Source organism: Mandrillus leucophaeus, unplaced genomic scaffold, assembly GCF_000951045.1.
Source record: "Mandrillus leucophaeus isolate KB7577 unplaced genomic scaffold, Mleu.le_1.0 Scaffold649, whole genome shotgun sequence".
Classification (NCBI taxonomy): Eukaryota; Metazoa; Chordata; class Mammalia; order Primates; family Cercopithecidae; genus Mandrillus; species Mandrillus leucophaeus.
Genome location: NW_012107019.1, coordinates 501128 through 521872, shown reverse-complemented (window position 1 = coordinate 521872; position 20745 = coordinate 501128). Strand labels below are relative to the sequence as shown.

General features: G+C 43.2%; 1 protein-coding gene across 1 annotated transcript in view; it reads left to right on the top strand.

Annotated features, from left to right (window-relative positions):
* CHRNB3 (cholinergic receptor, nicotinic, beta 3 (neuronal)) overlaps window positions 1-19626 on the top strand; it is a 34534-nt gene extending 14908 nt beyond the window's left edge. The window contains exons 4-6 of the mRNA XM_012001044.1: window positions 14389-14498; window positions 15133-16015; window positions 18709-19626. Coding sequence (XP_011856434.1) covers window positions 14389-14498; window positions 15133-16015; window positions 18709-18843 — 1128 coding nt within the window. The 3' untranslated portion in view covers window positions 18844-19626. The remainder of the gene's footprint in view (window positions 1-14388; window positions 14499-15132; window positions 16016-18708) is intronic.
* The last annotated feature ends 1119 nt before the right edge of the window (window positions 19627-20745 follow it).

The following is a 20745-nucleotide window of genomic DNA, read 5'->3' as shown; positions in this document are numbered from 1 at the left end:
ATTGTCAGTAAATAATTACCATTCAAATCCCAATTTCGCATATGTTATCTACAAAGATAAAATATTGACACTTGATAGTGGGTAAGAAGTTTGGTTTATCCCAGCTACTCGGGAGGCTGAGGCAGGAGAATTGCTTGAACCCAGGGGGCAGAGGCTGCAGTGAGCCGAGATTGTGCCACTGCATTCCAGCCTGGGTGACAGAGCAAGAGCCTGTGTCAAAAAAATAAATAAATACACTTGGTTTAATTGTTTACTTTGTGTTTTTGTTTTGTTAGCTTTTTTAAAAATTTAGTTTTGTCTTATATTTATTTACAAATTTATCTGAGACACAGTCTCATTCTGCCACCCAGTCTGTAGTGCAGTGACATGATCTTGGCTCACTGAAACCTCTGCCTCCGAGGTTCAAGTGATTCTTGTGAGTCAGCCTCCTGAGTAGCTGGGATTACAGGCGCCCGCCACCATGCCCAGCTAATTTTTGTATTTTTACTAGAGACAAGGTTTCACCATGTTGGCCAGTCTGGTCTCAAACTCCTGGCATCAAGCGATCCGCCCACCCCAGCCTCCCAAAGTGCTAGGATTATAGACTTGAGTCTCTGTATGTATTTTTTTATTTTTAGATTCAGGAGTTACATGTGCAGGTTTGCTACATGTATCTATTGCGTTATGCTGGGGTTTGGGCTTCTAGTGAACCCATCACCCAAATAGTGAACATCATACCCAACGGGCAGTTTTTCAGCTCATTCCCCTCCCTCCCTCCATCCTTCCCTCCCTCCCACGTCATCACTTTTGGAGTCCCCAGTGTGTTTTGTTCTCATCTTTGTGTCCATGCGTACCAGTTGTTTAGCTCCCACTTCTAAGCAAGAACATGCAATATTTGATTTTCCAAAGTTTTTTATTTGTTTGTGTTTTTGTTTGTTTGTTTGTTTTTTGAGACAGAATCTCACTCTGTCACCCAGGCTGGAGTGCAATGGCACAATCTCGGTTCACTGCAACCTCCGCCTCCCGGGTTCAAGTGATCTTCTTGCCTCAGCATCTCAAGCAGCTGGGACTACAGGCACATGCCACCACGCCTGGCTAATTTTTGTATTTTTAGTAGAGATGAGGTTTCACCATGTTGGCCAAACTGGTCTTGAACTCCTGGCCTCAGGTGATCTGCCCACCTCGGCCTCCCAAAGTGCTGGGATTACAGGCGTGAGCCACCTCGCCAGGCCTAAATATTTAAATGAATGTCCAGATATTGCCTAATTTGCCCCATAGTTTAAAAATATTCCTAGTGGGATATCTTTCTGCTAATGCTTTATAAGGAGCAATGGATACAAGAAACAGCAAGGAGCTTCCCTCAGCTTCATTTCATGTCATCAAATTTCTCCCACCCAACAACTTCAGTGAGAATTAGAGAACTATGATGATTTTCAGTGCTTTCTACTCATCTGATTCTCTAATCAGTAGATATATGAACAAGTTGTGAAATGGATCTGCATATTGTTTTACTTGCAAATAAAAAATCCAGAAGAAAATAATAAGCTTGGAATGTATATATAAAAATACCACTTAAATAAACATATCCACACTTTCCTCTTAAGGTGAAAATAGGCTTAGAAGTTAACAAAAATCAAACACACACACAAACCTTTACTTCCCGCATGCCTCCTACCCCACTGCTTTTTTTTTTTTTTTTTTTGAGTCGGAGTCTCACTCTGTCACCCAGGCTGGAATGCAGTGGCTCGATCTCGGCTCACTGCAGCCTCTGCCTCCTAGGTTCACGAGATTCTTCTGCCTCAGCCTCCCGAGTAGCTGGGACTACAGGCACGTGCCACCACACCTGGCTAATTTTTGTATTTTTTGTAGAGACGGGATTTCAGCATGTTGGCCAGTCTGGTCTCGAACCCCTGATGTCAGCCCAAAGTGCTGGGATTACAGGCATGAGCCACTTTGCCTGACCGAGATTAAGCTCTAATCTCTCGCACAAAGCAGGGGTCCAGAGACTCTGGGCCCTCACATGGGGATAGTAGGTCTTTTCACTTTTCTTGTGCTTTTGAAAATAAGGAGTCATTTCAGCCAAAGAGAACAGCATTAGACACAAAAAAGTGGGTGCCAAGGGTCCCTCAGGCCTCAGCTACAGCTTTGGAAAGGACTTTCCACAAAGTTTGCCACCAGAATCCCAGAAGCCTGGTGGGTGTCTTCAAACCAAGGCAGAATTAAGTCCTAAAAGTCAATTCAATATCCAAAACCAAGCAGGAGAAATCCACAGGCAAGAAGCACACTGACACTTGGAAAAGTCAGCCCACTGACTGAAGTTCCCATTTGACAGAAGCAATGAGAATAATCGACTTTTTTGGGTATAAATGTGTAAGGTACAAGTGTGGTTTTTTTACGCAGATATATTGTGTAGTGGTGAAATCTAGTGTATCTGAATACTAATGTACATTGTAACCATTAGGTAATTTCTCATCCCTCACCCACCTCTCACCCTCCCATTCTTCCGAGTCTCCAATATCTATTGAGATTAATATATTTTGTGTTTAATTCACAAATGCATAAACGAGGTTTATCTCATTTAAACCTCTCTACCACCTGACTTAGGAAAAGAGACATCATTACCCCTGTTCTATAGAGATAGAAGAGTCCAGTTCTCATCCGGCAGGAATCTGGGTTTCCTAACCCCTGGCCAGGATCTTTCTGGCCTTATGCAGCCTCCTCCCTGAACACTAAGCCCTGCTTCTAGACCACAGGAAGAGCCGAAGCAGGGGAAACAAAGCTTCACATTCCAGAAAACTACAGAGGATATAGTCAATGCAACGTCCATTGGCACGGATTGAGTTTGGAGTGGGAAATTTTACAGTGGATATTAGTTAATATGTGCTGTTATGGCACAGACAATGTTGGGGCAGAAAAGAAAGGTCATTTTTACAACACTGGGTGGCAAGAAGGGAAGGCTGCCTGGAACAGGAGGCATTGAGCTTCGCCATGATGTTATGTTTATGCTTTTTTAAAAAAAGGCTTTTTGGCCAGGCGCGTGGCTCACGCCTGTAATCCCAGCACTTTGGGAGGCCGAGGCAGGTGGATCACAAGGTCAGGAGACAGAGACCATCCTGGCTAACATGGTGAAATCCCATCTCTACTGAAAATACAAAAAAATTAACCAGGCGTGGTGGCGAGTGCCTATAGTCCCAGCTACTTGGGAGGCTGAGGCAGGAGAATCACTTGAACCTGGGAGGCGGAGCTTACAGTGAGCCGAGATCACGCCACTGCACTCCAGTCTGGGTGACAGAGCAAGACTCCATCTCAAAAAAAAAAAAAAAAGCTTTTTAAAGCTACATGGATTAAAGAAAGTTGAAGGATTCAAAAAAAAGATGAAAAAAAAAAAAACAAGATAAAACAGATATTTATAAAAAGCTATCATTGGTGTTTTACACAGATCTTAGTTTCAGAGCAGCTAATAATAATATCTAAGATTTACTGAGTACTTACTAAGTGCCCAGACACTATGCTGACTGTAATAGGAATAATCCCATTTAATTTTCACAGTCATCCTAAAAGGGAGGTCCTATTATTATCCTAACTTTGCAGATGAGGAAATTGAGAACTGGAGAGTGGAAGTGACTTGCCCAGGGTTAAGCACTGTTAGGGGAAGTCTGACTTATGTCGAGAAAATCTTTCACTTGCCTTAGACTGGAGGGAGAGTTTGAAGAGTATACTGTTCTCCTGTTAGTCCTGTTCCTGTATAATTTCCTAATCCTGGTCTTCTAAGGCTTGGATTCCTCAATCTCCGGAACATCTGATGGAGTTGGTCTAGAAAGAATTCAGGAGAGAATGAAGTTAGGATCCACTCCATCTTCCATCCATTCACCAGGATTTATTGAGAGCCTATGTGCCAGGCGCCCTGCTAGATCCTGGATATATAAAGAACGACACACAGCACCGACTGAAAGAAGAGGACATAGCGTTAGTTACCAAAAAGTAATTACCATGATAAATATCACAAAGTACATATAAAACACTGTGGAGCTTGAAAAATGACAGTGAGACAGGAAGAAAGTCAGGGAAAGCTCCCAAGGGGAGGGATATTTAATTTGAGTCTTACAGGACAAACAGAAGTTCTACAAGTCAAAAAGGTGGAGAGGTTGTGAACCACCTGAATAGTGAATAGTAGTCCCAATAACACCACTATCCAAAAGCTCTCACATTTGAGCAAACCCATTGGTAACTCTTTGCAGTCATCTCTGTGTCCCTCAGTCAAAATGAAAACAAAAATGCCCAATTCCCCCTCTTTCCTCATTTGCCTCCCAGACACTGAAAAATGTTCTCTAATTCGTATCCACGTGGAGAAGAGAATTCTACCCACTTGGAACAAAAGCACGTTCCATGGTAGCGCATGCAAATGAGATACTTGTGGGGTTTTTTTAGTCAATTCTCCTGTTTTATCCTGTTTCCATAGCTCTCCTCCGGTATATTTAGACACTCTTCTTCTAGAAAGAACTTTATACAGCACAAATCTAGTGACATCCAGAGGAAGTCTTCTACATGGTGCTATTTTTATTTTATTGATTTTATATTGCGAACTAGTTTGTCTTCCTCCTTTGTACTTCCAGACAGTAATCAAAACCCTATAAACTATAAATATATTGTTAACATTGACTCACTAGGACTACGTGAGAAAGTACTTACTGCCCCAGCCCCTCAGATCCTGCACCGTCATATCAAGGTTAGGAAAACATGGACAGCACCTTAGAGACAATGAAAATTAAACTGACCTTCTTTTTTTTTTTTTTGAGATAGAGTCTTGCTCTGTCACCCAGGCTGGAGTGCAGTGGCATGATCTCAGCTCACTGCAACCTCCGCATCCTGGGTTCAAGTAATTCTGCTTCAGCCTCTCGAGTAGCTGGGTTTACAGGCGCCGGCCACCACGCCCAGCTAATTTTTGTATTTTTAGTAGAGAGGAGGGTTTCACCATGTTGGCCAGGCTGCCTCGAGCTCCTGACTTCAGGTTATGCACCCGCTTTGGCCTCCCAAAGTGCTGGGATTACAGGCGTGAGCCACTGCGCTGAGCGAAACTGACCTTTTTTGAAATGACACAAGGGTTGGCCCTTTTGCCTAGATGTTACCATAGAAATAATCACTATGACAACAAATGCCAAATTTACTCACTCCATATTTCCTGAGAGCCTACTCTGCACTGTGTAGGTGATGCAGGGTAGGTGAGCCCCAAAACTGGGGCTTAGCCTGGCTTCACCGAGAAAAGAACTCAAGGACAGCGGCAGCAGAGATACTACTCCCTACAGACCACGACTACCTGCCAGCAGTACGTCCAGACGAGGGCTGCAGTCATATTTAAACCCACCTTTAATTATATGCAAATTAAGGGGCAGTTTATGCAGAAATGTCTAGGTGGGTGGTAACTTCCAGGTCATTGCCATGGAAAGGGGTGGTAACTTCCGGGTGTTGCCTTGGTGATGGTAAACTGACATAGTGCCCTGGTGGCTGTGTCTTATGGAAAGCCGCTTCTGCCCTGCCCTGTTTAGCTAGTTCTCAATCTGGTCCGGTACCCGAGTCCCCACCTCTAGAATCAGTTTCACCTTCTGCCTCATAAGGCCCTGAGCTGGGCACTGTTGCATATAAAAATAAGACAATGAGAGGACTAAATGATTCGGCTTCACTGTAGCCGAGACAGTTTGTTCTCCTCTCCCCATGACAATCCTGAGGAAAATAAAACTGCTGGAATGTCTGCCAAGGCCAACATCTTAAAGTAGCAGTGTCTTTCCAACAGCTGATGTCTGTTTTAGATCAACAGAAAGTTCAGCAAACATGAAGGCCTTATTGGATAGACCCCTGGAGCTGATTTCTCAGGAGAAATAAGAAGTAGACCTGTTGTGGAAAGATCAAGCTAGTCCTAGAGGTCTGGGTGATGTCCCCAAAATCTACCATCCACCACCTGGAATGGCACTTGTAAGTTCATGAATTCATCTCAGATCTTTACTCATGATCTGATTTTCCTTCCTTTTCTGCAACCTTACTCTGACCTTAGCAAAGGAGGCCAAGTTTGGACTTCTTATTCAAGTAGACCCTGGTAAGAATTGAGTAGGGGTCAAACGGCCTACTATATAAACTTGGGCAAGTCACTTCACCTCTCTGACCCTCAGTCTCTTCATCTATTAAATAGAGGTGATAACTAGCTCACAGTGTTGTCTGGGGGATTACATGAGATAATGTATGTGAATATGACTAGCTCAATAAATGTCACTTCCTGTTGCCACTTTTGAGCTTTCTCATCTTTTTTTTTTTTTTTTTTTTTGGAGACAGAGTCTCACTCTGTCACCCAGGCTGGAGTGTAGAGTACAGTGGTGCAATCTCAACTCGCTGCAACCTCCACCTCCTGGGTTCAAATGATTCTCGTACCTCATCCTCCTGAGTAGCTGTGATTACAGGCATGTGCCACCACGCCTAGCTAATTTTTGTATTTTTAGTAAAGACGGAGTTTCACTATGTTGGCTAGGCTGGCCTGGAACCCTGACCCCATGTAATCACCTGCCTGGGCCTCCCAAAGTGCTGGGATTACACAGGTGAGCCACCATGCCTGGCCTTCATCCTTAATAACAAATCACATTTCTTGGCCTTAACAACTCACGAATTTTACAGGAATATGAAACATATAATATGTCATGTTGCTGCCTTTAAGATTAAAATGAATCAACAATAATTTGACTTTAAGAATTTCACATCTAAGATGACTGGAGATCCCAGGGATGTCCCAGAGACTGCATATCAAGACAACAGCAAAGAATATTTGTTCCTTATCTCTTGGTCCTTTTAGCATTGAAGTAAGAATAATTCGGGGACTTGGCCGAGTGCGGTGGCTCACACCTGTAATCCCAGCACTTTGGGAGGCCGAGGCAGGCAGATCACGAGGTCAGGAGATTGAGACCATCCTGGCTAACACAGTGAAACCCCGTCTCTACTAAAAATACAAAAAAATTAGCTGGGCATGGTGGCGGGTGCCTGTAGTCCCAGCTACTCGGGAGGCTGAGAGAGGAGAATGGCACCAACCTGGGAGGCGGAGCTTGCAGTGAGCCGAGATCATGCCACTGCACTCCAGCCTGGGTGACAGAGGGAGACTCTGTCTCAAAAAAAATAAAAATAAAAAAAAATTCGAGGACTTTGTTTACAGTTTTCTTAAAAAGCTTATGATTTAGGTTTAAATAAAATTTGACTCTGGGTTGTGGTTTAGCTAGACATTTATGAGTGATCATTCAGGTAATACATGTAAGAAAAGACCATTTTAAAGGGTTATATATATATTTGAAATGGATTTGAAATTGCATTTTTTCTGAATGAGGAAACCTAGAGTTGGAGTGTTTTTCCATTTTTTTCTTAGTCATAGATTAACTTTGATATTTGGCTCTGACATACCCTTTGCGCTCCTGTTTCCTGCAAAAACAGGGCTCTCAAGCCAGGAACTGCTGTGATGCAGAGCTGGTGTTTGACAACGGCTTTGAGCGTCTCAGCTAGAACACACTATGCAAACATGGAATATTATTTCTCATCTCTTACCCTAAGAAGGGAGAGACAGGAGCTTAATCTCCAGATGTCACCAGGGGTTTCAGAAAGAACAAAGAAGTGACCAGAAAACCTCGCAGCCCCTTAGAGAACAAGATAGAGGTTTGGGCTGTGGCTCCTCAGCTGGGCACTGCTAATTCCACCACTTGCAAATGTCCTGTGGCTTGTGCCATTCTAAACCCACAGTGGTCCTGGGCTACAAGGCACAGCCAGCTCTGTGGTGAACACGCATCCTGGCAGAAATTGGGTGGGCTGGGCGTGGTGGCTCCTGCCTGTAATCCCAACACTTTGGGAGGCCAAGGCAGGAGGATCACTTGAGGCTAGGAGTTTGAAACCAGCCTGGTCAACACAGGGAGTCCCCTGTCTGTACAAAAAATAAGAAAAATTAGCCGGGCGTGGTGGTGCATAACTTGTAGTCCTAGCTACTCGGGAGGCTGGGGTTGGAAGATGATTTGAGCCCAGGAGGTTGAAACTGCAATGAGCTGTGATCACACCATGGCACTCCAGCCTGGGCAACAGAGTGAGACCCTGTCTAAAAACAACAGGAAAGAAACTGGATGAACCCTCTGATGGGCATCTCAGGGAGAATGCTCTGTGATTCCCTGGTCTGATAGCAGAAGGACACTAAGGTTGTGAAGAATGCTCTCTCACCCTTGCAAAGCAATGCAGCAACTGGAGATCAATGACTCGTCCAAGTTGTACAGCTAGTAAAGCACAGTCCTAGTGTGGAGCTCAGGGCTTGTGAGTGGAGTCTAGTGTGCTTTCTCTTTCGAGGCCACCAGTGTAAGCAGTATTGACCACAAGTCCCACCCAGCCTGTTTTTCTTTACTGGTTAGAAGCAACTGAGTCTGCTCTAGATCCCTTTAATATCCTCCTCAAGGATCTGAAGGCATCCCTCATTCATGCTCTCCTTCCTTCCTGCCCCAGCACCTTCCCACAGGTGGTTCCATCTTTGGCCAGCCTTCTTAACCCTGTCCTGCTCAGAATCCTTCTTTTTTTTTTTTTTTTTTTGAGACAGGGTCTTGCTCTGTCACCAGGCTAGAGTGCAGTGGCACAATCTTGGCTCACTGCAAACTCTGCCTCCTGGATTCAAGCGATTCTCCTGCCTCAGCCTCCCAAGTAGCTGGAACTAAAGACCCGTGCCACCATGCCCAGCTAATTTTTGTATTTTTAGTAGAGACAGGGTTTCACCATGTTAGCCAGGATGGTCTCAAACTCCTGACTTCGTGATCTGCCTGCCTCGGCCTCCCAAAGTGCTGGAATTACAGGCGTGAGCCACCGCGCCCAGCCCTCAGACTCCTTCTTACCCTGCATGTTTAGTCTAAATGTCATCTCCTTGGAAATGTTTTCCCTGTCCACTCCACTGTTCTGTATTCCATACCAAAACTGTCTCCTTTATAGCCACTGTCAGGAGGTGTGGGTATTTGTTAGTTGACTGATTTATCATCTGAGTCAGCCCCAGGATAAGAGGTCGAGGCAGCTGTGCTCAGTGCTAGTACATGCCTTGCATATTTGATGAATGAATGAACGCTTTGAAAACAGTGAGCCCCATAAACCACTATCTCCATTTTATCTCTGGTCACAGCTGTTAATCCTGCTTTTGAAGGTCGGGTAAGCAACACAAATCTTTCTGACTTTCAAATGCCAAAACTGGACTGTGATGAGAGGTGCTTGCCATGGACATAAGCTACTGTTTTTTCTTTTTCTTCTTTTTTGAGATGGAGTTTTGCTCTTGTTGCATAGGCTGGAGTGCAATGGTGCAATCTCGGCTCACCACAACCTCCACCTCCGGGGTTCAAGCAATTCTCCAGCCTCAGCTTCCCTAGTAGCTGGGATTACAGGCATGAACCCCTACACCTGGCTAATTTTTGTATTTTTAGTACAGATGGGGTTTCTCCATGTTGGACAGGCCGGTCTCAAACTCCCAACCTCAGGTGATCCGCCCACCTCGGCCTCCCAAAGTGCTGGGATTGCAGACATGAGCCACTGCACCCGGCCAGCTACTGTCTTTTCTTTGACCCTTCCTTTCCAGTTTTTGAAGATAAAGCAGGAAATAAACTTCTCTGAAGATACTTGATAAAAATTCCCCCAAATACAAAAGCACATGCTTCCAATTCATTGATAAAAAATTTACTGCAGTTTGGCACCTGGGTCTAGTTCAGCTGGCAGATCAGCTGATTGATGCGTTCACCCTGATAGCCAGGTGTGCCCGTCTCCTTGAGGAAGCCCACTCTATTTTTGGTAGCATGACAGGCCCCTGAGAGGTGGAAAGGGTGCAAGAACCATGAGATCGCCTGGAAATGCTTTCCCAGGTGCTCCTCAATCACTGTGTTGTCTGTCAGAGGAATGGTCTTATTCTTGACTTTGACTTGTGCACATTTCAAAATGAGCTCCTGGATAGACTTCAGATTTGGAAATCCCTAGGTTATATAAGGTTCCACTCTATGCAGCATTTTTAGGTTCTGAGGGGTGACTTTTACAAAGACACCACTAAAAATTTTCTTTAGGCAAAGTCTCACAGTGGTTCTCTGCACCAGTAAACTCATGCCATCAATCCTTTCGATGCATACAACAAAGGCCAAGGAATGTTTATCTGGCAATTCCAAGGCGCAAGGTTTCACTTCTAGTCGTCTGAGACACACCTTGTCACGTTTCTGCCACCAGGAATCATATAGGAATGATTCCAGTTGTTTAAACCTGAGCCTTTTTCCTTTTCTCTGCTCCTTCTTTGCAAAAGTGCCTGCTTTGCCTGGGTGGCTTTGAGGGCTTGATAAGCCTTCTTCATTTTCAGGAGATTTTCTGGAACCAAAGGAATTTTTCTTTGCTCTTGCTCTGCCATCTTTCTGGTGTTGCAGCTACTACTACTCAGTAATTAAGGCAAAGAATAGCATTCAAAGTTATTCAGATTGGAAAGGAAGAAATAAAACGCTCTGCTTGCAAATGACATAATTGTCTATACAGAAAATCTACAGAAAATATCCCAAAACTAAATGAGCTAAGCCAGGTCACAGGACCAGGTCAATATGCAAAAGTCGATTGTATATTTAGATACTAACAATGAACGATTGGAATTTTAAAAATTAAATGACTTTCTTTTTTTTTTTTTTTTTTTTTAGACGGAGTCTGGCTCTGTCATCCAGGCTGGAGTACATTGGTGTGGTCTCAGCTCACTGCGACCTCTGCCCCCGGGTTCAAGCGATTCTCCTACCTCAGCCTCCCGAGTAGCTGGGATTACAGGCACCCATCATCATGCCTGACTAATTTTTATATTTTTATAGAGACTGGGCTTCACCATGTTGGCCAGGCTGGTCATGAACTCCTGACCTCAGGTGATCCACCCATCTTGGCCCCACAAACTGCTGGGATTACAGGCATAAGCCACTGCACCTGGCCTACTTAGGTGTAAATCTAACTAAATATGTGCAATGTCTGTAAGCCTAAAACTGCAAAACACTAACAAAACAACAACAACAAAAAATCAAGACCTAAGTAAATGGAGACGTAAATAATATTCCTGGGCCAGTAGATTCCATATCATGGTGCCAGTTCTCACCAAACTAATCTGTATATTCAAATCAATCACAATTAAAATCTTGGCAGGATATCTTATAGACAGCAACAAGCAGATTCAAAAATTTACTTAAAGCTATAATAACCAAGACAGTGTGATACTGTCCCAGGGCCAGTCACTGTGGCTCACACCTGTAATCCCAGCATTTTGGGAGGCCAAGGTGGGTGGATCACTTCAGGTCAGGAGTTCAAGACCAGCCTGGCCAAGATAGTGAAACCCTGTCTCTACTAAAAACACAAAAATTAGCCGGGCGTGGTGACACACCCCTGTTATCCCAGCTACTTGGGAGGCTGAAGCAGGAGAATTACTTGAACCTGGGAGGTGGAAGTTGCAGTGAGACGAGATCGCACCAATGCACTCCAGCCTAGGGGACAGAGTGAGACTCTGTCTCGAAAAAAAAAAAAAAAAGAAAGAAAAAAAAAGACAGATACACAGATCAGTGAAACAGAACGGTCCAGAATGGACCCATGCACATACATAGTTAACTACATTTTGACAAATGTACAAAGGAAGTTCCATGGGTAATGTTTAGTCTTCTCCACAAACGGTACTGAAACAATTGGACACTCACATGCAAAAGAAAATGAACCTCAACCCATTCCTGCACCTTTATAAAATATTAACTGAAAATGGATCTTAGACCTAAGTCGAGGCTGGTGATCACAAGGTCAAGAGATCAAGACCATTCTGGCCAAGACAGTGAAACCTCATTTCTACTAAAAATACAAAAATTAGCTGGGTGTGGTGGCATGCACCTGTAGTCCCAGTTACTCGGGAGGCTGAGGCAGGAGAATCGTTTGAACCCAGGAAGCAGAGGTTGCAGTGAGCCGAGATTGTGCTACTGCACTCCAGCCTGGTGACAGAGCGAGACTCTGTCTCAAAAAACAAAAAACTGCAAAATTTCTAGGAGAAAGTATATAAGAAAATCTTTGTGACCCTGTGTTAGGCAAAGATTTCTTAGATATGACACAATCCATAAACAATAAAATTGATAAAATGAACTTTTAGAATTTCTGACTTGTGAAATACATTATTAAGAGGAAAAAAAGACTGAGAGAAGATGTTTGTAAATCAAATATTTGACAAACCACTTTTATCCAGAATGTATAAGGAACTCTTAAAACTCAGTAAGAAAACAAACAACTTGATTAAACATTATGCACTTGACCAAATACGATACATGGATGGCAGATAAACACATGAAGATATTAATGATTAGTCATTAGGAAAATGCATATTAAAAAACACAATGAATCTGGGCTCAATGGCTCATGCCTGTAATCCCTACACTTTGGGAGGTGAGGCAGGAGAATTGCTTGAGCCTAGGGGTTCAAGACCAGCCTGGGCAACATAGGAAGACTTCATTTCTACAAAGCAAAACAATTAGCTGGGTGTGATGGTACACACCTGTGGTCCCAGCTACTTGGGAGCCTGAGGCAGGAGGATCACTTGAGCCCAGGAGGTTGAGGCTACACTGAATCATGATGTCACCATAGCACTCCAGCCTGGGCAAAAGAATGAGATTCTGTCTCAAATGAAAAAAAAAAAAAAAAAAAAAAGAAGAAGAATCTAAACGCATTGCTAAGTAAAGACGTCAGAATTGAAATGTTATGTTGATTCCATTTACATGACATTCTAGAAAAGGTGAAATTATAGAAAAAGAGAACAAATCAGGGATTTCTGAGGGTTGGAAATGTGGGAGGGGTTGATTACAAAAGGGCAGCACCTGGGAAATATTTTGGGCAAAAAAACTGTTTTGGTGTCTTAATGCCTGCAGTTATTATACAGCTATTCGCATTAATAACTGTAAACAAAAGAGTGAATTTTATTGTAAGTAAATTTTTACAAAGTGCATAAAGTGGAATTGAAACAAACCACAAATGCTACTATAAGTGAGTTCCCTCCAAGATTTCTGAGACTCAGACCTACCAATGATAGTAAGAGTCTCCTCAGCAGGAGACAAATTATTCCTAGGAAGGAGAATATATTTGCTCTTCAAAATAGGCAAAGGAGGAAGAAAAAAAGAGAAGCCCATAAGCACCAAGTAAACACGGTGAATACTTTATTATTGGGCTCTTAAATTGTCAGTTTCATATGCATGTTTTCCCATAAATATCATGCCATTTTGTTATACTTTCTATTCTAGTTTTTTAAAGGCCCATACATCTTAAACTTTGTTTTTAGGGGATCAAGTCTCAAAAATATTGTCTAAGATAGACAGTTTCCTCTGGGGTGTGGAGTTCCATCATTTGTCAGGCACCATGCATATTTCAGTATTTTACTATCTAGTGACATCATCCGTCTGCTGATTCCTGATGTTTTAATGACAAAGTTGGCATCACTGGGCTCTGGGAAGCCTCATGCTGGGCATGCCCTTCTAACTCTCTGAACTCCTGCATCCTTATTCACCTACCCACATGAGAGGCTGTAGAATAGAAAAATTCAATTTTCAGGTCAGATTTCCTATGATTTTGGACCCAAAATCTTTTTAGTAGAGTCCACTCTGCTGTGATCGGGTCATCCATACATCATCCTCTTGACCTTCGCAGTCTGACCAATTCATGGTCAGGTTTATTTATCTAGATTAATCAGCCCCGTAAAACACGCCATGTGATTTCATCCTTATGAAGAAAAATGTGTAAGTGCCTGGAGGCTAACAATATTAGGAATGTAACTTAAAATTATAATTGGAGCTCCAAAAATAAATTCAGAACTTAAAAGAAAATGCTGGGAAAACATTTTTTATTGGATACAAGTTCTAATGTGATCAAGAAGAATTCATGGAAAATGGATGTCTCATATTAACATAGCAGGTGGATGTTCATCCAAGCCTCTTGAGTGGTGTTCAAAATCACTTGTACCTGTTAGCATGTGATTAAAGTATTACTGGACTCACCCTCCTAGAATAAACTGAATTAGACACATCATTGCTTTTCTTTTGTTTGTTTGTTAAGAGAAAATAGGTTGAAAAGATAGATCATGAATTAGTGGCGTTTGTTGTAGAGCCTCTTCGTGGTGAGGCAGGTACAGTGATTTTGGAAATATGTAACATGCAAAGGGTGTGGGCCTGGGTGAGATCAGAGGCCAGGCTGGCCCAAGGTGAATCCTGTACTGAGTCCCCAGTAGGGTCACACAGTCCAACCAGGACAATTTCCTTTTCTTAATAAAACAGTGGCTTGATAAAGCTAACAGAAACTTGAAGATTTCAAGATCTAATATATTGAACTTTCAGAATAAAATCACAGTGTACCAATTTCATGCAGGAATGGACAGACCACAAGTTACGCTGGAATCCTGATGATTATGGTGGGATCCATTCCATTAAAGTTCCATCAGAATCTCTGTGGCTTCCCGACATAGTTCTTTTTGAAAAGTAAGTATCACATTGTTTCTCACTTATGGGGAAAAAAATAGATTTTTTAAAAAGTGAAAAAAAAATTTTTTTTTAAAAGTGAAAAAAAGAAAAGTAAATATCACAGAAGAAAACTATTTTTCCTGATTAACACCAGGAATAGAAAATTCTGATTCAGGCAAAAATACTTATTCAACTTTAAATTAAAAAAATTGTTTATTTTAAAACAGTTGCCTGGTGTTGCGGTAGAAAAGTCCTAAAATAGGGCAGGGCACGGTGGCTCATGCCTGTAATCTCAGCACTTTGGGAGGCCGAGGTGGGCTAATCATGAAGTCAGGAGTTCGGGACCAGCCTGGCAAATATGGTGAAACCCTGTCTCTACTAAAAATACAAAAACTTAGCTGGGCATGGTGGCAGGCGCCTGTAATCCCAGTTACTCAGGAGGCTGAGGCAGGAGAATTGCTTGAACCCAAGAGGTGTAGGTTGCAGTGAGCCGAGATGGTGCCACACCGCACTCCAGCCCTGGCGATAGAGTGAGACTCCATCTCAAAAAAGAAAAGAAAAGTCATAAAATAGAAATAGTCAATGCTGGGAAAAAGAACAAAAACTAGCAGGTGCTCCACCGACTGCTAAGGTGAAACTGCTTTGATTGCAGCGCTGACGGCCGTTTTGAAGGCTCCCTGATGACCAAGGTCATCGTGAAATCAAATGGAACCGTTGTCTGGACCCCTCCCGCCAGCTACAAAAGCTCCTGCACCATGGACGTCACGTTTTTCCCGTTCGACCGACAGAACTGCTCCATGAAGTTTGGATCCTGGACTTATGATGGCACCATGGTTGACCTCATTTTGATCAATGAAAATGTTGACAGAAAGGACTTCTTCGATAACGGAGAATGGGAAATACTGAACGCAAAGGGGATGAAGGGGAACAGAAGGGACGGCATGTACTCCTATCCCTTTATCACATATTCCTTCGTCCTGAGACGCCTGCCTTTATTCTATACACTCTTTCTCATCATCCCCTGCCTGGGGCTGTCTTTCCTAACAGTTCTCGTGTTCTATTTACCTTCAGATGAAGGAGAAAAACTTTCATTATCCACATCAGTCTTGGTTTCTCTGACTGTTTTCCTTTTAGTGATTGAAGAAATCATCCCATCATCTTCCAAAGTCATTCCTCTCATTGGGGAGTACCTGCTGTTCATCATGATTTTCGTGACCCTGTCCATCATTGTTACCGTGTTTGTCATTAACGTTCACCATAGATCTTCTTCCACATACCACCCCATGGCCCCCTGGGTTAAGAGGTTCTTTCTGCAGAAACTTCCAAAATTACTTTGCATGAAAGACCACGTGGATCGCTACTCATTCCCAGAGAAAGAGGAGAGTCAACCAGTAGTGAAAGGCAAAGTCCTCAAAAAAAAGAAACAGAAACAGCTTAGTGATGGAGAAAAAGTTCTGGTTGCTTTTTTGGAAAAAGCTGCTGATTCTATTAGATACATTTCAAGACATGTGAAGAAAGAACATTTTATCAGCCAGGTGAGTAAACTGGTATTCCCAATTATGCCGCTATAAAGGTGGGCCAAAGACAAATATTTTGACATCTGTTTACCATAAAATGTTGTCATGGTTTAAATGTGACATTATAAGACATCCTTTTTATACATGTACCATTTAAAGCAAGCCCTCACATAACATAGTGATCTTAGTATGAATTTTTAGGAAGTAGTTCACAAAAACATAAGGAGCAAAAGTGAAGCAACTGTTGATTAAGCATTGTTTCTTATAATTGTTTCTTATAATTCTATATTAAATAATTCAATTACACATTTTTCTTTTTTTTTTTTTTTTGAGTCAGAGTCTCCCTCTGTCATCCAGGCTGGAGTGCAGTGGTGTAATTTCTGCTCACTGCAAGCTCTGCCTCCTGGGTTCACGCCATTCCCCTGCCTCAGCCTCCCGAGTAGCTGGGACTACAGGTGCCTGCCACCACGCCCGGCTAATTTTTTGTATTTTTAGTAGAGACGGGGTTTCACTGTGTTAGCCAGGACGGTCTTGATCTCCTGAACTCGTGATCAGCCCGCCTCGGCCTCCCAAAGTGCTGGGATTACAGGTGTGAGCCACCGTGCCCGGCCTCAATTACACATTTTAAGTTGGTTATCCTGGTCTCTGGTAATTTATCTCTCATTTTTCATGGGATGATAGATATGTTCAACCACAGTATTTAGAAATAAAAGACCAGAAATACTCAGATTTTTTGATTAATAAAAAATTTAGTGTTACAACAGATATTTTGGTGAGGAAAGAGGATGTGGTTATTTACAGATTTTTTTTTAAGTGTCCAGCAAAAAAAAAAAAAAAAAAAGTGATCTGTTGCCTACAGCAAGTAACATATTTTCAATTTATATAATAACTTCACTTTACAGAGTTCAAGTATTTTACTCTAAAATTGGTGAAAATTAGTGCCAAGAGCCTCATTCCCTAAACAAACTGATGAAAGAATTATTTTATTTATTTATTTTTTTTGAAATGGAGTCTCGCTCTGTCACCCAGGCTGGAGTGCAGGGGCGCCATCTCAGCTCACTGCAAGCTCTGCCTCCCAGGTTCACACCATTCTCTTGCCTCAGCCTCCTGAGTAGCTGGGACTATAGGCGCCCGCAACCACACCCAGCTAATTTTTTGTGTTTTTAGTACAGACGGGGTTTCACTGTGTTAGCCAGGATGGTCTCGATCTCCTGACCTCGTGATCTGCCCGCCTTGGCCTCCCAAAGTGCTGGGATTACAGGAGTGAGCCACTGCACCCAGCTAAGAATTTTTTTTACAATTATCCTTATACATTTTCTCTTGTGTTCTCAGACACTGCCTCATATACCCTCTCTCTTAACAATCTGTCATGTTTTTCATCCACTTAAATTTTTTTTAAAAGCACTAGAAAAGTGACTGCTGCTAGACAAGAAACATTCAGCTATCAAGCTGGGCAGATTTTTTTGTTTGTTTCTTAACATCTTTTAAAAACAGGCTGGGCGTGCTGGCTCACCCCTGTAATCCCAGAACTTTGGGAGGTCGAGGTATGTGGATTACCTGAGGTCAGGAGCTCGAGACCAGCCTGGCCAACATGGTGAAACCCCCTCTCTACTAAAAATACAAAAACTAGCTGGGCATGATGACAAGTGCCTGTAATCCCAGCTACTCGGGAGGCTGAGGCAGGAGAATCGCTTAAACCCAGGAGGCGGAGGTTGCAGTGAGCCAAGATTGCACCACTGAAGCCTGGGTGACAGAGCGAGACTACGTCTCAAAAAAACAAAACAAAAACCTAATACAAAGATTTCTTCCCCCTGTCCCAAGATGGAGGATATTTATTTACTCTAGAGGGATGAGGACTCCCCTTCCTTTCAGACTTCCTCAGCCAGTTGTGCCTTGACTTTGTGTTATGGACCTGTTGCCCACTCTCTGCATCTCCCCTCCCCTTCCTAGTAAAGGGGACTCAGTCTTCTGTCTCCTTCGTGAATTTCTGTCTTGTCCTGGTCGATTCTTCTGCTCGGCAGCACCCTTCCTTCTGGAGCTGCAGCACAGGTGGAGTGGAAGAAAAGAAAGCCTGTGACATTTGGCCACAAAAACTCTTAAATTATAAATTTGTGATTCTTTTCATACGAGTATCAGGAAGCACCCTAGTAAGATACACTGGCATACTAAGATACACTCCGCCTCCTGGGTTCAAGCAATTCTCCTGCCTCAGCCTCCCGAGTAGCTGGGATTACAGGCGCCCGCCACCATGCCCAGCTGATTTTTGTATTTTTAGTAAAGAGGGGGTTTCACCATGTTGGCCAGGCTGGTCTCAAACTCCCAACTTCAGGTGATCCCCCCACCTCAGCCTCCCCAAAGTGCTGGGGTTACAGGTGTGAGCCACCATACCTGGCCTATACTGGCTTTTTATTCACGTAAAAATCAGACTTTTCCCATTCTGATCAGGAATGTTGACATATGCACACAGAATTCTATTGTTTCTATTTTCCTTCTTCAGGGCTGATGACAGTGTTCCAAGATACTTCCTTTGGGCATGATTAGCGAAGTCCCTGAAAGAACCTGAGCCTGTAGCGTGGTTGGGACATTAGATGCATTTTGAAAACTTAAGTAAATGCTCTAAATCTGAATGTTACTCTTTTTAAATCCCTTGAGATGAATACAGAACAGTTGCTCAGTGTCTTGAGTGAAAGGCATCTTTTTCTCTTTTGCAGGTAGTACAAGACTGGAAATTTGTAGCTCAAGTTCTTGACCGAATCTTCCTGTGGCTCTTTCTGATAGTGTCAGTTACAGGCTCGGTTCTGATTTTTACCCCTGCTTTGAAGATGTGGCTACGTAGTTACCATTAGGAATTTAAAAGATGTAAAGACTAGATTACATCTTAGACCTGACATCTGGCTATTGCACAGACAGAATCCAAATGCACGTGCTTGTTCTATGAACCCTGATTGCATTGTCTTCGTGGAAATGGAACATCTCCTCACAGGGGAAACTCTGGTAAATGTGCTCATTTGTGGTTGCCATGAGAGTGAACTGCTTTTAAAGAAAGTGACACCTCCTCAGGCCCCTGCCTTGGTTTCCCTGAACATTCAGGGAGGGATAATAGGTCCAGGCTTGAGCTCATAGCCAGAGTGCACAAAAAGCTGTTGCTACTTGGTGGAGGAACACCTCCTAGAACCAGCAGGCCTCGGTGGGGAGAGGGGGAATCCACCTGGAGTTTAAGGAGGTCTCCACATTGAACTATCTGTGTGGACAGAGCCTGGATCTCCCACCCAGCACTGACCTCCTTGGTGGTTTTGTCTGAGTTGCAAACTGGGGCTGTGTTGTGCTTCTGTAGCAATGGGCCAGGCAAATCTCAAGAAGGGTTTGGGGATTACACTGGCAGGGCAGCTGGCACTACATACTTAACAATAATACAGATTCCAAGATGCCTGGCCTACCGAGGCGGATGTTATTCATGGTTTATTCCCAGCACGATAAGGCTTTCAGATGGTGAAACTGGAGCCCACTGTGAGCTGTGACTTGCTTTAAGGTCATGCATACCAAAATAACTCACAAAAGAAACAACCCTTTGCTACCAGAAGTGAATTCATTAATATCCATTATCTTTTCCTAGTAAACTAGGGTACAGAGCGTTCTCTGATAATGGTTTTTGATGTCACCTCGTCTACTCGGATCCATACCAACACTATCCCCTAGGCTCCACCTTCTGTTTCCTTGTCTCCTGGCACCTGGGTGGGCTTCACCCCCACCCACCATCATTCCTCCTCTAAGACTCTGAGGGGAGTCTGCTCAGGTTCTTCTTGCCCTCCAAAATTGCTGCTGCCGCCAAATCCTTCCTGAATTTTAGCTTAAAGCAATTTTTCTCTCTGCCCAGTTACAAATCCAAATCCCTTTCTGGAGTACTTTTAGGCATGGCTCTTGCAAGCAGTTTGCAATCTAGGCTGGGTAGAGTGGCTCACACCTGTAATCCTAGCATTTTGGGAGGTCAAACCAGGAGGATTGCTTGAGGTCAGGAGTTTGAGACCAGCCTTCTCTCTACAGCAAGACCCTATCTCTACAAAAAATTTTAAAAATTAAAATTTTAACAATTTTAAATGGTGATGTGTGCCTATAATCTCAGTTACTCAGGAGGCTGAAATGAGCCGTGATTGCTCCACTGCACTCCAGCCTGGGCAACAGAGCAAGACGCAGTCTCTTAAAGAAAATCTAAATGGCCAGGTGTGGTGGCTCACGCCTGTAATCCCAGCACTTTGGGAGGCTGAGGTAGGTGGATCACAAGGTCAGGAGATCAAGACCATCCTGGCTAACATGGTGAAACCCCATCTCTACTAAAAATACAAAAAATTAGCCAGGTGTGGTGACCTATGCCTGTAGTCCCAGTCACTTGGGAGGCTGAGGCAGGAGAATCACTTGAACCCGGGAGGCAGAGCTAGCAGTGAGCTGAGGTCATGCCACTGCACTCCAGCCGGGGCAACAGAGCAAGACTCCATTAAAAACAAGAAAAAAAATCTAAGCATGAAAAAACCTTCACATATTGTTACTACTGATGTATTTTGTCTTATTAATGCCATTTAGTTTGTGTTTTCTGTATAACATTTTCTTGTTCCTTCACCTTTTCCCCTCTTTTTCAGCCTTGGTCGAGTTTGTAGTTTGTCCATTCCTTCTTTGCATTTAATGGCTTGAAAGTTACGTGTCCACTTCTGTTAATTTATTAATAAACATTCAACTTTTAAAATCCATGTTGAGAA